The following is a 14,104-nucleotide window of genomic DNA, read 5'->3' on the forward strand; positions in this document are numbered from 1 at the left end:
GAGAGAAATTTTACAGGGACAAAAAGCCACTGAACAAATGTTTTCTCAGTGCTAAAATTATCACAGGTGCCTAAACTGCATGCTGAGTGCAGGAATCAGTTTTTAATGACATTCTGCCAACCACTGCCACAATCACAGGCTCATGCTCTAAGGGGTGGAAGTTCTGAGGAGTAAATGGAGTGAAACAAGCACGTACTTCTCACAGGCACTGCCCAGGGCTCATAGCTGTGCTTCTCTCCTCCTGGCAGCCCAATCTTAAAACGAAGCCCTGACATCACCAAATCTCCCCTGACGAAGTCAGAGCAGCTGCTGCGAATAGATGACCATGACTTCAGCATGAGACCAGGTTTTGGAGGTATGAAACAGGCACATTTGTCACTGTTCCTGTTTTACACTGTCACTTTTTATACTGCAACATTTACAGCAGTGAAGAAGCAGATAGATTGGCTCTTCTGTCTCTAATTTCTGTTCTTTTGAGTTGTGAATTCATGGCAGCCTTGGGGGGATGGAGGTTCAGTGAAATAGCCTTCTGGATGAGCAAAAAGCATAGTCAAAGGCATGGAAATGTGATTAATAGGCAATATATGAATCCTATTGCTCAGTGACACTTTCCTCTGATAAAAATCTGCAAATATACCTTATGTTTATTCCTGGATGATGTGACAAATTCTACGTTTTTGTCTTAGTATGGCCATACATTTGCAAAATCAGTGATGTACCACATTTACTTCATTTAAAACCCAAAATAAAATATTTTGACTGTTAATGCTTGCTCAGTTTTGTGGCTGTGTGCTAGAACAATCGAAGCTTTCAGGGAAATGGATGAAGGAGACCACGCTTTCTTTCAGCCCATCGGATTAGAGAATATTGTAATTTATCTACCCTTCCTGGCTGACAGATGGTCATTCAAATCCAGGATACCATTATATACTCCGATGAAAGAAGATTTTATCGCTAAATGCTCAATATGCCAAATACCAGCATGTTCAATTAATTTGAAAACATTTCAGTTTCACAGCAGTTCACAAATGTGAGCATTATTTTACTTGACAGCTCTCCTGGACTGTAATTGCAGAGGTATATGAGAGACTAGTCAAAGCCTGGAGGAGGGAAAAAGTTCAGAATTGCCATTACCTGGGGGGTGACAGTTGGATCCTTCCCCTCAGGAGCCTCAGGCTCAGTGGCACATGCCTGTGTCCTGCAATGTATCCCCTCCTGTCACCCTTTCTTTTCCACAGCTGAGCACTGAGTCTTGTGAAAGTCAAATACACACAGTAGCTTTCATGGATGTTATTAGCCTGCAAGGGGAGCAAAAGTGAGGGAAAATGTCCCACATTCCCTAAGTTGTGCCACCCCACTGGTCTCTCTCTGAATGAATCCTCTTCCAGTATTGTCTCACCAGTCCTGGACCCAAGCACTAGAGCTAAAAACAATTAAAGTTGCTTTTAAATCTTGAAGGGACATATGTAGGATAACACAATAAAAAGAGAAAATTATTCATGGGTCAGTGTTATTACTGACTTTAGAAGATTTTTGTTGTGAATTCCAATAATTCATACTTTCTATTGGCTTACTGTTCTTTCTGTTTAAGACAGAGAATCTATTTCCATCTGTAAGATAGTAAAGTCAGAGGATTGCTTTGTATCACTAGGTTTGTACTTTGTCAACTCCTATTTTTTCCCTAGGCCCTGCAATTCCTGTTGGGGTGGATGTCCAAGTTGAAAGTCTGGACAGCATTTCTGAGGTGGACATGGTAAGAGACATAGATGGGACCTCTGGAGACCAAAACTCTGCAGGCTACCTGGGTTTGTGTCCATGGGGTTTGAATACCGCCAAGGACAAACACTGCACAGCCTCCAAAGGCAGATTCAGGTTCAATCTGAATCTGCCAACCATTGCTTCTATTGACCTCACACTACCATTTCATGGCCCTTGAAGCAGAAGGAAAAAAATCTGTCATTTTCTTTTCTCTAGGACAGAATGATAAAACATTGCCAAGACTGTCTCAAAGGATTTGGGTTTCTATATTTTCTTAAATAGTGATAACACACTTAAAACCTCTGAGGAGACCAATGAATGTGTTTGTTTTAAGGCACTTACATGCTGCAGACATAGTCACTTTGGACAAGTTCTGGGGTAGTCAGGGGTCAGAGAGCTCCCAAGGAAAAGGGGAAATGTCTTTAAAATGAAAGAGGGTAGGTTTTGATGAGATATAAGGAAGAAATTCTTTACTCAGAGTCTGGTGAGGCCCTGGAACAGACTGCCCAGAGAAGTTGTGGATAGCCCATCCCATTCAAGATCAGGCTAGTGGCTCTGAACAATTTGGTTTAGTGGAAGATAGCCTGCCAAGGGGATTAACCTGTCGGGGGATTGGAACAAGATGGTCTTAAGGACACATTTCCAATCCAAACATTCTATGACCCACAGAGTCTCTCAGTAACTCAGGTTTTGCTTTGGAAGAGAAAAGAATCACTCCCCAATACAGAATATTTTTCAAAATGTTTAGACTTTTCAACAAAATTATCAAACAGCTCCGAAGGTTTCACAGGAAGCCCCAGACTCTCTGTGCTCCTAATTAACAGACAGAGGGATAAAGAGCCTGCAGTGGACCTCCTCCCAAGCCGGAGCCAGGCACAGGGCTGTGTGGCAGCACAGCTGGTGGTTGGCAGAGACACTGGTGACATGTCAGGCTCCTCACACTGCAGCTATTTCAGCTCTTGTGTGGGCTGGGATATCTGCAGTCATCTGACCTCAGGGGTCAGCATTTTCCCCAGAACAGGGGACCCTTCCAGCTGACTCCCTGACTCCAGTGCTCTTGGCACTCTGACAGCTAGCCATAGGTATCCTGAGCTTTCCCATGTTCTGATTGAGGAGAAAGCTTGTGAAGGTGGCCCCTAAAAAGCTTTGGGACTTGAAAGCAGAGTGGAAGAACTAACAACGAGGATTTAAAAGTTAAAGAAAATACCCGGACCCCAAAACAAACAAAACCCAAACAACAAACCCATTCTTCTTTTTTTTTTTTTTTAATCAAACATTATAATTCTGAATTTGTTCCCGTGGTTTTTGAATACTGTCCCTGTTCCTCCTCCAGTGTCAGGTTGCAATACCCATCAACAGGGGAAAACCACTAGATGGCCTTGGCTTAAAAAAAAAAAATTCAGGGTCGATTTTTACTCTTAGCAAAATAATAATGGAGAAGACTTTACATTTTCAGAATCAATACTTTTTAACTCGTGCAGCTTTATAGAAAAATGCTATGGTGCTTAGCAAGGTCATTACTTGCTTTTTAAAGCAAGTAATGATGTGTCTTTAAATGAAGACACATCAGTGACAGAGTTATTCATTCTGTAGTGAGTTTAAGCTTGAGAAGTGAGTTGTGGCTGAACCCGGTAAATCTATCTGACCTGATGAATAAACAAGCTGCAGCTGGTGATGCCCCTTGCAGCCCAGGGAGTAGATGTGCCCTCAGGAAAGGTGCTTTACACTTTGTGGTTTGTCCCAGAGAGGAGCAATCACTACTGTGCTGATAAGGTATAAGTAGTGACAGAATCCTGTTTGCTGCAGGACTTCACCATGACACTTTACCTGAGGCACTACTGGAAAGATGAGAGGCTGTCCTTCCCCAGCACCAACAACCAAAGCATGACCTTTGATGGCAGACTGGTGAAGAAGATCTGGGTCCCCGACATGTTCTTTGTGCACTCCAAGCGTTCCTTCATCCACGACACCACCACAGACAATGTCATGCTGCGGGTCCAGCCAGATGGGAAGGTACTTTATAGCCTCAGGTAAAACTGCATTCGGTCAATGCAAGCTATTAGTGGAAAGAGAAAGTGGTTTAATTGATTCCTGTATTGTGTTTTTGCATGACTTCATAAAAAAAAAAAAAGGCATAAAAAGAATGAATGTGCTGGCTACCCACAGGCATCTGAGTGCCTGTATGAGTACATTTAAGTGCCTGTTGCAGAAAGCCAGTTTCTGTGCCAGCATTGTTGGTTCCATCACTGTCTCTTCATCTTATGAGCATGCCCCTGTCCCTGTTGGGAAGCTGCAGTCAGACGTGGCAGTCCCTTGGAGCAGCTCAGTGGGGTCTACCAGGCTGCAATCCCCACAGGGCACTGTTGAAGAGGCAGGGCAGATTCTAAATAAAAGAGCAATGTCTGGTAATAAAGAGAAGTCCAGGGCAGCTATAGTTATCCACTTCATTACACAGCAAAGTCTCTGGGCTTACAAAATGTGCAATTTTGATTCTTGAAAGCAATAATGAAGAAGTATAAATTATACCAAGTGCCCCTTTATGATAAACAAAAAACCAGAGGGAATATCCTTCAGCACGTGAGGTGACAAACTTCAGCACAAGGTTGTATAGCTCTTGGTGACTCCCAGGTATTGTTAGAGCAACCCAAACACTTGGTTTGGCTCTTCCTGTTTTTGCTCACTTTTCACGTGAAATCCAGGAAAGCTCCTTGCAGGAGGCATTTTTAGTACACATTGCTTTGTCCTCTGGCTTGAGGGGTGGTCCCAGCCCTGGCTTTCTCCCTTATTTTCCATATTGTTCATCAGTTGACATAAGTCTGAATGTTATTAAACTGTGATTTTAAAATTTCTGATAAGTAATGCTTTCATGCTTGGAGATGCTAAGTGAGGAACATCTGTGTCATGATTTAACCCCAGCGGGTAACTAAGCCCCATGTAGCTGCTGGCTCACTCCACCCTGGTGGGAGGGAAAATTGGAACAGTAAAAGACAAAAACACCTCATGGGCTGAGATAAAGGCAGATAATTAGGTAAAGCAAAAGCCCCATGCACAGGCAAAGCAAATCAAGAAATTCATTCAGCACTTCCCAAGGGCAGGCAGGTGTTCAGCCAGCCCCAGAAAAGCAGGGCTCCATCACATGTAATGGTCACTTGGGAACACGAATGCCTTTATTCCAAACTTCCCCCCCTTCCTTCTTCTTCCCCCACTTCATATGCTAAGCATGATGACATAAACTGTGGAATGTCCTTTTGGTCAGCTGGGATCAGCTGTCCCCTCCAAACTCCCTGTGCACCCTCAGCCTCTTCCCTTTTAGGGTGGTGTGAGAAGCAGAAAAGGCCTTGGTGCTGTGGAAGCCCTGCTCAGCATTGATAAAAATATCCTTGTGTTATTAACACTGTTTTCTTGACAAATCCAAGATGTAATCCCACACTAGCTACTGTGAAAAAAAATTAACTCTATCCCAGATAATCAATTTGTCAGTCTCTAAAGGAATAAAAAATCTGTTCTTCTGTTTTACTTGGCTGCAGCTCCATCCAGTTAGAAAACAAGTACTGCCAAAGGACCCATAAAAACCTATTTGAAAGGAAAATTCTGTACAATATTCTGATTCAAGAATGTCAACATCACCTCCACAGCAATGAAATAACAAAATAGCTGATAAATAAACAAAGCATCAGATGATAGATAATATATTCTGAAGGACAAAAAGAAGGAAAACCTGGCTGATAGGTCAGTATCAGCAAGACTCATAGATTTAACTAGTGAGAAAGTTGCAGAATACACTGCTTGTGAAGGCTCTGGAGATCTTTAGGGAATGCTGGTAGTGGCAGAGGTGAAGTTGAGCCTGCCACAAGGTTAGGGAGTAACTTCTCAGCCTGCCAAGGTGTTTTATGATTGTTTAAAAAAAGTCAAGCAAAGAAATTCTTGATTCCCTAGGGGGCATCAGTTTGACAAGAATTCTTTTGTTCTTTGATATTTTTATCTTACAGTTCATTTGAATTCATAGCCTGAACGTTTCCTTCTCATTATCAAAGCTTTTTCTTCACTCAGCAGATTAAACAAGGTTCAGGTATTCTTTAGGCCTTTGCAAAGTTTGGTCAGGTCCTGAGTACAATAAAAAAGGACAAGAATATGACATATTGTTCAGCTATAGCATGCATGCCTACACACTCATTTAGCTGCCAATCACCTGCGATGCAAGCATTTCTGGTTATCTAAAGAAGATGGGAGCAGGACATCAAACTCGGATCCTGCACAGCCTTCTGCCTAAACAATTGCCCAGTACAAAGTGGTGGTGAAAGACTTCAATAGCAAATTGGCTGAGTTTCAGTGTTTTATTCAGCAGCAAGTGCAGGTTGCAATGCTTTGTGAATGCTGAGGAAGGACAAAGGCTCCATGTAAGAACAAAGAGGTCATTATTGCCTGTCTGCCTTGCTGAATGCCTTTGCCTGCAGATTGTATTTTTCCTTGGTGTCTGCCCCTTTAGGGTTCTTTGCCAGACATTGTTTTACCATCTTGGAAACCACCATAGACTTCACTGGCACCTAAACTTCCAGCTGAGCCAAGCACTTTCACTCAAAGGCTAAATCCAGACAGGAAAGAAACATCAGACAGAACCCACTCATGTAGAAGGACTACTAATATAAGGGATTGCATTGTGTTTTTATGACTGTATGATGTCTCTCTCCCACTAACTCTTCTATAACTTATTAGTTCTTTCTCCAATATAATTTATACTTTTATTTTCATTTACTTTTCTGCAAACCAGTCGAGTTGAGATTTATGGTTGCTTCTGGTTCAAACACCAAATTATGCTATTAAAAATGTGATAATCAGACAATAGCAAAGCCAGAGATTTTGGCGGATGGACCAGAGCATTTTGGTGGTCACTTGCATTCCAGCTCCAGCCCTGTGCCCTCTGGTGGCTGATTCCCATGTGTGATCTCTGAGTTTCCACTGAGCAGCTGGAAATTCCTGGTTTGCAAGGAAATTGCCTGCATCCCTCATGGGTTGCAACCCATGGCTTTGATAAATGCAAATTATTTCATTGTACAAAGCATCTGTTTAAAGGACAAATGTCTGCAAAGATGTGTTTGCTGATTGTCAGGGGGGAAGTGTCCTTTTTGCTCTTTCTAATTTTCTTCTCCAACACTTCTGCCATCTAGTTGCAATTTGTAATGGCCTAACTTTTGAGTCACCTTTTTTAACAGTAGCTTGCTGAAAGGAAGAAATGGCTTTAACTAAAGTGGAATGGCTTTACCTGAATAGAAAGAATTTATTTTCAGTTGAGTGGTACTGGCTGTAGTTGTTTAATAAAAGACCCAACTCACAGCTTTACTATTTTACAGTCCCATAAGGAGACAAGTTTTTAATGGAGTGTTTTTTATTATTCCCAGAGTTACAGTAACAGCAATGTGCAACATGGATTTTAGTCGCTTTCCCCTGGACACACAGACATGTTCTCTGGAGATTGAAAGCTGTAAGTAAAGTGGAGGTGTAGGGGAACCAAGGGCACCCCATGGGCACCCAAACTGTTTTATACCAATAATTATTATATCAATAATTAATTATACCAATAATTAAACTACTGCTACATTCATGGAAGCTCTAACCAAAGTCATCAGACTTCAACACTAAGAAAAGCTCCCCGCCTGTATTTTTTCACTAGAATTAGATGCTGTTTGCAACAAGTGTTTTTAAAAAACAGCTGTGAGCACTGTCTTGCCAGTGGCCCTGAATGCCCAGTGGGGCCCAGGCTGCCCCACTGCCACCCCACCCCAAAGCCCCTGGGCCACTTGCCCGCAGGTCAGCAGTCTCCAACAGCACCTGTTTGCCCAGGTGCCCTCAAACACATGGAGAAATGGCCCTACACCCTTCACAGGCACCATCTGCTCATCCATGGAGTAGAAACCATGATGGGGTAGTGACATTAATTGCCTATTTGAGATAAAGCCAGCTTATGCCTTTTGTCCCAAGTAGGATGCACATATGAATTGCCCAGGTTTCACATAGCAACATTTTAAACTTTTGGCTTTTTTGAGTTATTTTCTTCTCCTTCTTAAGCTTGCAATAAGAAATGACAATCCTAATTCTGTTTTAATACATTTATATGCAACTTTTTTCTCCTTGTGTGAAAAGGGAGAAAAAACTAGTCTACTAAACCCATCTGAAAGGATTAACATTACTGTTACTTCTACATGTAGTAAAAAACAAAGTAATGCTTGTATGTATGTCATAGGCAGAAAGCTTTTTCTCCAAGATTTTTTTCTTCTGCATGCCTCAGACCATTGTTTGTCCAGATTGTTCCTCTCAGATTGTTCCTGTCATCACTCCAAGCAGGTTCTTTCTTCTAAGGCTCCCTTTCTTTGCTTTTGATTTTAGGAGGTTTACAGGAAAGAGTTGCTCAAGTTCTGATGCAGTGGGTTACTTGACACACATATTATGTGTGTGAAACTGTGATTAGAGAAACAGAAGGGTTAACGAAACATACCAGGCATCAGGCCTGAGGGCTGTGACCATGAGCTAGTCCACTCCTTGCCACAGCCATATCTACCATCTAGCTGGGTGGCATTGGGGAATTTGACCTTTTCAGCTGGGAGCTCTGTGGGTAAGCCCTGGACTGTGAGGGTGGTAGCAACTGTCTTAGTGCGCTATCCTGAATTTGCTCTGCTTCCCTAGATGCCTACACAGAAGATGACCTTATGCTCTACTGGAAGAATGGGAATGATTCCCTAAAAACAGATGAGAGGATATCACTGTCCCAGTTCCTGATTCAGGAGTTTCACACCACCACAAAGCTTGCCTTTTACAGCAGCACAGGTGGGCAGCCAGAGCACCTGCCAGACCTGGGGGAAGAAGGGTGAAAACTGTCTCTCTTGACCTTGGCCATGGAGAATTGTACGCTGCGGCTTCTTTCTGTATCCCATCAGACCTGCCACTCTCCTATACCAAGTTGATTGTCCCTGCCACACACTTCCACCTTAATGGTCATGTAGTCTGGAAAGATAATCCCACTTCAAGGTCATGCCAAGTCTTCACTTGAATTAAACTCTCTGATTGATAGGTTATATTTTCTGGAATTTATCAGCCTGAGAGATAGTTTGACTTTGATAGTTGGTGCACTAAGGAGTTTTTTCTGTAAAATGCAATGATTTGCAGCCATTAACTGTGTTTTCAGAAAAGAAAAGTAGTCACTTTTCCCCTGGTGCATCATCACCCTATCTGAAAGTAGTCTGGTGTTGGCATAACTTGTCTTTTTCACTCTCTCTGTTTCACAGGGTGGTACAATCGCCTCTATATAAACTTCACATTGCGCCGACACATCTTCTTCTTCCTGCTCCAAACCTACTTCCCTGCCACTCTCATGGTCATGCTTTCCTGGGTGTCCTTCTGGATCGACCGACGAGCAGTTCCTGCCAGAGTCCCATTAGGTAAAAGCAATCTTGTAGTCAGCAGACCTAAGAGCAAGGCTGCAACCACAGCCTTGACCATCAAGGTGAAATCCCTGGTGCCATGGCCCGTGTTGCCTCAAGGCACAGAAATCAGCTATGTTACACACGTGTGCCCCAGGGACAGGGCACTTGTCCCCCCATGGCGCAAACTCTTTCTTTGTGCCAAGAGAATTGCTTTCCCTGTTTACACAAGATGCACCTGGAATGAATCAGAGAGCAAACATTCCCACTCTGCTTTTATTGCTCCAAACAGAGGCAGGGCATGTGTACAGCCAAGGTTTCAGTATCCTTCAGGGACTTCAGAGGGCAAGAAGGTGAAAATCAGAATCAGCAGCCCTGACAAAATTTCAGTCTATTAAGTTTTGCTAGAGGAGGGAGGGTGGAGGTAACACAGCTGAACTGTGACGTGCAGTTTAACTTTTTAAATGAGTTTGCATTGCAGTGTGAGGGATTCAGCTTCCCCTTTTGCAGCATCTTTTTGAGGGATGAAGCCATATGTCACAGGAGTCACCACAGGAGCAGATCTGTGATATGGACATAAATCTTCTAAAGTGGATGCTTTGCCCTCAGCAAAGTGCTGTTTGGTTTTTTTTTTGCAGATTCTGAGCTCAGGCTTTCTTCCTCTTCATGCCTCAGGATTTTATTTATTCATAAAATCATATTCCTCAGTGGAGAGAATAAAGAGAGACAAAATAGAGATAGCAATAGAGCAGTTTTTCAAGTCTGAATTTAGAAACAGCATTCATTGCCTCAAGACATCATTAAAAGAAGCATAAGGGCATGGGCCATGGTTTTTCAGAAGATGTAGGAACTGGCTTAGCAGTATTTTTGGCTCCTAAATACTCCTGTGAATGCAGTCCTTTGTGCCTATATACATAATTTCAACTTCCAAAGTAATCACTAATGTGAAATAATTAGCCCCTGAAATGAGAGGCCATGGAGAGGCTCTCCCAGAGCCAGAGTAATGCTGAACTACAGGGGCTCCTGCCCTTGCTCTTGTGCTTATTGTGCTTGCCCAGGGTGTAACGTGGGACAGCACTGCCCTATGGGGCACCATATTCCCTGATTTTGCTCCAGTGAAGGCACAGACCAAGTGTGAGAGTCAGCTGGGGACTCTGACTTCTCATGAAGCAGGACTTCTCAGGAGAAGTCCAGCATACAGAAAACACAGGGGAAACAAGTAAAAGCAGCACCTTCACTTGTGTCCATGCTGTGGAAAGAATAAACTAGAAGCTGAATATAAAACTGAGATACTCAGAATCATAGAATCATAGAATATCTTGAGTTGGAAGGGATCCATAAGGATCACTGAGTTCAAATCCATGTACTTGTACCCCTCTAGGGACTGTCCTGAACCTAGAATGGGGTGCAGCCAGCACAGGGTAAAAGTGCTGCTGCCTGGCCATGGGATGGAAGGATGGAGTGTGGTGAGGAGCAAGACTAGCAACACCCTGAGACCAGAATTAGAGCTGTGCTCACCAAATAGACAAGAAAACTGGACAAGATGTGTTTGTCCAGTTACAAATCAGGGCTGCCTGGACCCTCCTCAAGCAGTGAAACACATTACCCAAAAGTGAAAAAAAGTATTGCAAGGTAAATTCAGATGTCAGGAAATTGTAACAACTGCTTTATTTGTGATGAAGAGTCTGACTTGAAAGCACCTTATGGTCTCTTCTACTGGTGAATTCCCAGGAATAACCACTGTGCTGACCATGTCCACGATCATCACTGGGGTGAATGCCTCCATGCCTCGTGTTTCCTACATCAAAGCAGTGGACATTTACCTGTGGGTCAGTTTTGTGTTTGTCTTCCTCTCGGTGCTGGAATACGCGGCTGTGAATTACCTGACAACGGTGCAAGAGCGGAAGGAGAGGAAACTGCGGGACAAGGTGAGGTTTTCTATCTCCAATGTCATTCTATAGCCCATGGGAAAAGGTGTGGCAAAGTCTGGAAATGTTGAAAGCTTTGCAACTGCAGGTCTCAGCTGCCTGGGGAAAAGGCAGTGCGTACAAAAAGACACCAGCAGTGATAAAGATTTGCCACACACAGCCCACACCGAAGCTTACTCCTCTTTGGAGTATGCACAGGCTAACTTAGGTAAAATCCTCCACTGCCTGTATAGATGGGATGGGTCTTAGGATTTTTACCTTTAAATATTTTTTAAATACTGCAGATTAAAACCTGTGGGTAGAATCAGTTGGATTCTGTGGTTTGGCTTTCAGATGACCTGACAGATATCCCCCGCTTTTGTCTGTGCATAGTTTAAACTTATATACAGTGGTCCCAATTTTCCTACTCTGCCCTTTTTACATTAAATCTAAACTAAAATTTCAGCCTAAGGGGGTTTCTCTCCAAATAGGGCAGGCTTCATTCCTTCTTGTGTTTTCCCTCTGATTTTCTCAGCTACAAGGCACAGTTCCAACCTTTATTTGCACCCTGGTACCTGTGCCTAAACCAAAGGAGCTTTTCCACAGGCAGCCCTGCTCTCTCCCTGACTGTACCTGTGCAGACATGGAAGTGGAGATGGAAAAAGCTCCTGCCTAGCTCCACTGTTTTGTTCTCCCTTTTGCATCCCAGCAGCCTGAATCCCCCAGGCCTTTCCCCACCTCTATGGGATGGAAGGAAGAAAGGGATGGAAGGAGGAAAGGGATGTCTGTGAGTGTGTGGACACACTGAACCCTTGCTGCCCTTGTCTGTGCCCACAGCCTGCCTGTGCATGCAGCCTACCTCAGCCCCGGCCCATGATGGTGGACGGCAGCTACACCGATGGGGACGTGAACGAGCTGGGGCACTTCATGTCCGAGGATGGGGACAAACAGGACCGGATGATGGTGCAGCTGGCACTGGGCTCGGAGAGGGGCTCGGCCAGGAGGAAAAACCAGAGATATGTCAGCATGCGCATTGACACCCATGCCATCGACAAGTACTCCAGGATAATATTCCCTGGGGCATACATTCTGTTTAATTTGATATACTGGTCCATTTTTTCATAAAGATTCATAACTTCTGTAGTCACAGAGCCCTGTGACATGAAATGAAAGTACAGTCTTATAGGCTAAGAGAAAGAAAATAGAGAATAGTTTTATTTGGAAGGATGATTGATTTTTTCCAGGATTTCATTTTTTTTATTAGAGGCAATTCACATGTGGCATAAATAATTGTGGAAGTTTCACATGTCAGCAAAATATAGGATACACAATCTAAAATTTTATACTTATTTAAAGATGTGCTATGTTCCTTCTTGTGCCTCACAGGCCACTGTAAACTATTTTAACAAGTGATTATAATTGCCAGTTGCTTATATATGGTGCATCCTCCATTTTGTGCCCCTGAAATCCTAATTCTCTGAGTACCTGAGTGCATGCATCTCTCAGCTCAGCAGACTGACCGCATTCAAGACCAATAAATACGAGAATATGCAAATACTTGCATGTTTGTAGGATGAGGTCAGAAATGGTAATTACAAACACAAAATATCCACTACTGGGAAATGCTTTGGCAAGGTTATTGATGCTACAACTTTCACAGCTTAATACATGACTCAATAGCAGTACTGCACTGGCAGGTCCACATAGCAGTACTTTCAGACTTGTGCTTTGTCTTAATAGTATTTAAAACATGGAAATATTTCCAAACTGTCTTGACTAAGATTTTTAAAATACAAGTTGCAATGTGCATTTAACAAGGAATGAACAAAAGCCAGACTTCCTGTAATACTAACCAAATCCTCTGGGAAACAGAGGAGCTCTCCTTGGATCTGCCTATTTGGGTCACTAGTAGCTTTGCTCTCGAGTTTCCTGGGAATGGGTTTCTCTGTGAAATGATCCAGTGAAGATGATCTATTGTCTATGAAAAAACCCCAAACTACTTCAGGAGAAGCCTCTTTCCTCTGATATAGTATGGGCATTGCCAGCCTGTATAAGCCTGAAAACCTATTGCAGCCTGCAATGCCAGCAATAGTTGTAACTCACTTTCAGGAAAATCCAGGTTCATCTGTTTGTAGTAAAAGCATAACAGAAAGGTGCTCAACAGCTGACAAAGCAGTAGTAGGGACTTTACAAGAGATACCATGCCAAAATCTTTGGAATTAAGCAAGAAAACAGCTTCTACCATAAGACAGCAGCTCCACTGCAGACCCAGGTACAACTGACAGAATCTGCTTTTGTGCTGCATGGTCCCCCAGCATCCTGCAGCCCACGATGCCCTCAGAGAAGGCTCAGCACCTTCCAAGGCAGAGCAAGGGGACAGCTGGAGCTGGGGGCAGTTGGCACTAAGTCCCAACTCTCCAACACAGTGCCTGCAGAGCAGCCAGTGTGAATACACTCCATATGGAAAAGGCAGAATCTGTAACACAGAAGCAATAAAATAGTTCAGAAAAACAAGAATCAGTTGAATGGAGTCTGGGGCCTTTACATCACCAGCAGCACCAAAGGTGTCTCAGAATTGGGATCATTCAGTTTTTCTGCTGCTACATGATATACACCTGTGTTCACAGAGCTACCTGAGGGTTTGCATTCACAGGACTTCAAACACCAGATGCTTTTGCCCACAATTGCAGAGTTCATTACTGCCTCCACAGCAGATACTCTTGTGTTTTACAAGTGGAGCAGCTCTGAGCATCAGATCAAAGCAGTTGTGACTCCAAAAGGAGAGGGAACCTTCTTACATGACACCTGCCCTGGCCTGCCTGGTCTGTCACTCTACCATCAGGTGTGGGACACAGTCATTGCAGTTGTTTGAACACTGCTGGTTGTTGTTTTTATTTCCTATGTAAATAAATGTTACATAAACATACTCAGCATTTCTTACAACTGCTAAAATTGTGACCTGAAAAACTCCCTAAACTTATCTCACACAGCCTACACTCCATAGGTAAAGCAGTAAAATCACAAAAG

The 14,104-nt window shown here is 43.2% G+C and overlaps 1 protein-coding gene across 1 annotated transcript; it reads left to right on the forward strand.

Moving 5' to 3' along the window:
• The first annotated feature begins 321 nt into the window (after window positions 1-321).
• Window positions 322-12,202, forward strand: GABRR1 (gamma-aminobutyric acid type A receptor subunit rho1). The gene is made up of 8 exons (XM_018918511.3): window positions 322-355; window positions 1,686-1,753; window positions 3,565-3,788; window positions 7,155-7,237; window positions 8,437-8,577; window positions 9,036-9,188; window positions 10,902-11,098; window positions 11,915-12,202. The coding sequence occupies exons 1-8, from the start codon at window positions 337-339 to the stop codon at window positions 12,200-12,202; spliced, it is 1,173 nt and encodes a 390-aa protein (XP_018774056.1). The 5' UTR covers window positions 322-336.
• Window positions 12,203-14,104: the final 1,902 nt, after the last annotated feature.

This window comes from Serinus canaria, chromosome 3, assembly GCF_022539315.1.
Source record: "Serinus canaria isolate serCan28SL12 chromosome 3, serCan2020, whole genome shotgun sequence".
NCBI classification, from domain to species: domain Eukaryota; kingdom Metazoa; phylum Chordata; class Aves; order Passeriformes; family Fringillidae; genus Serinus; species Serinus canaria.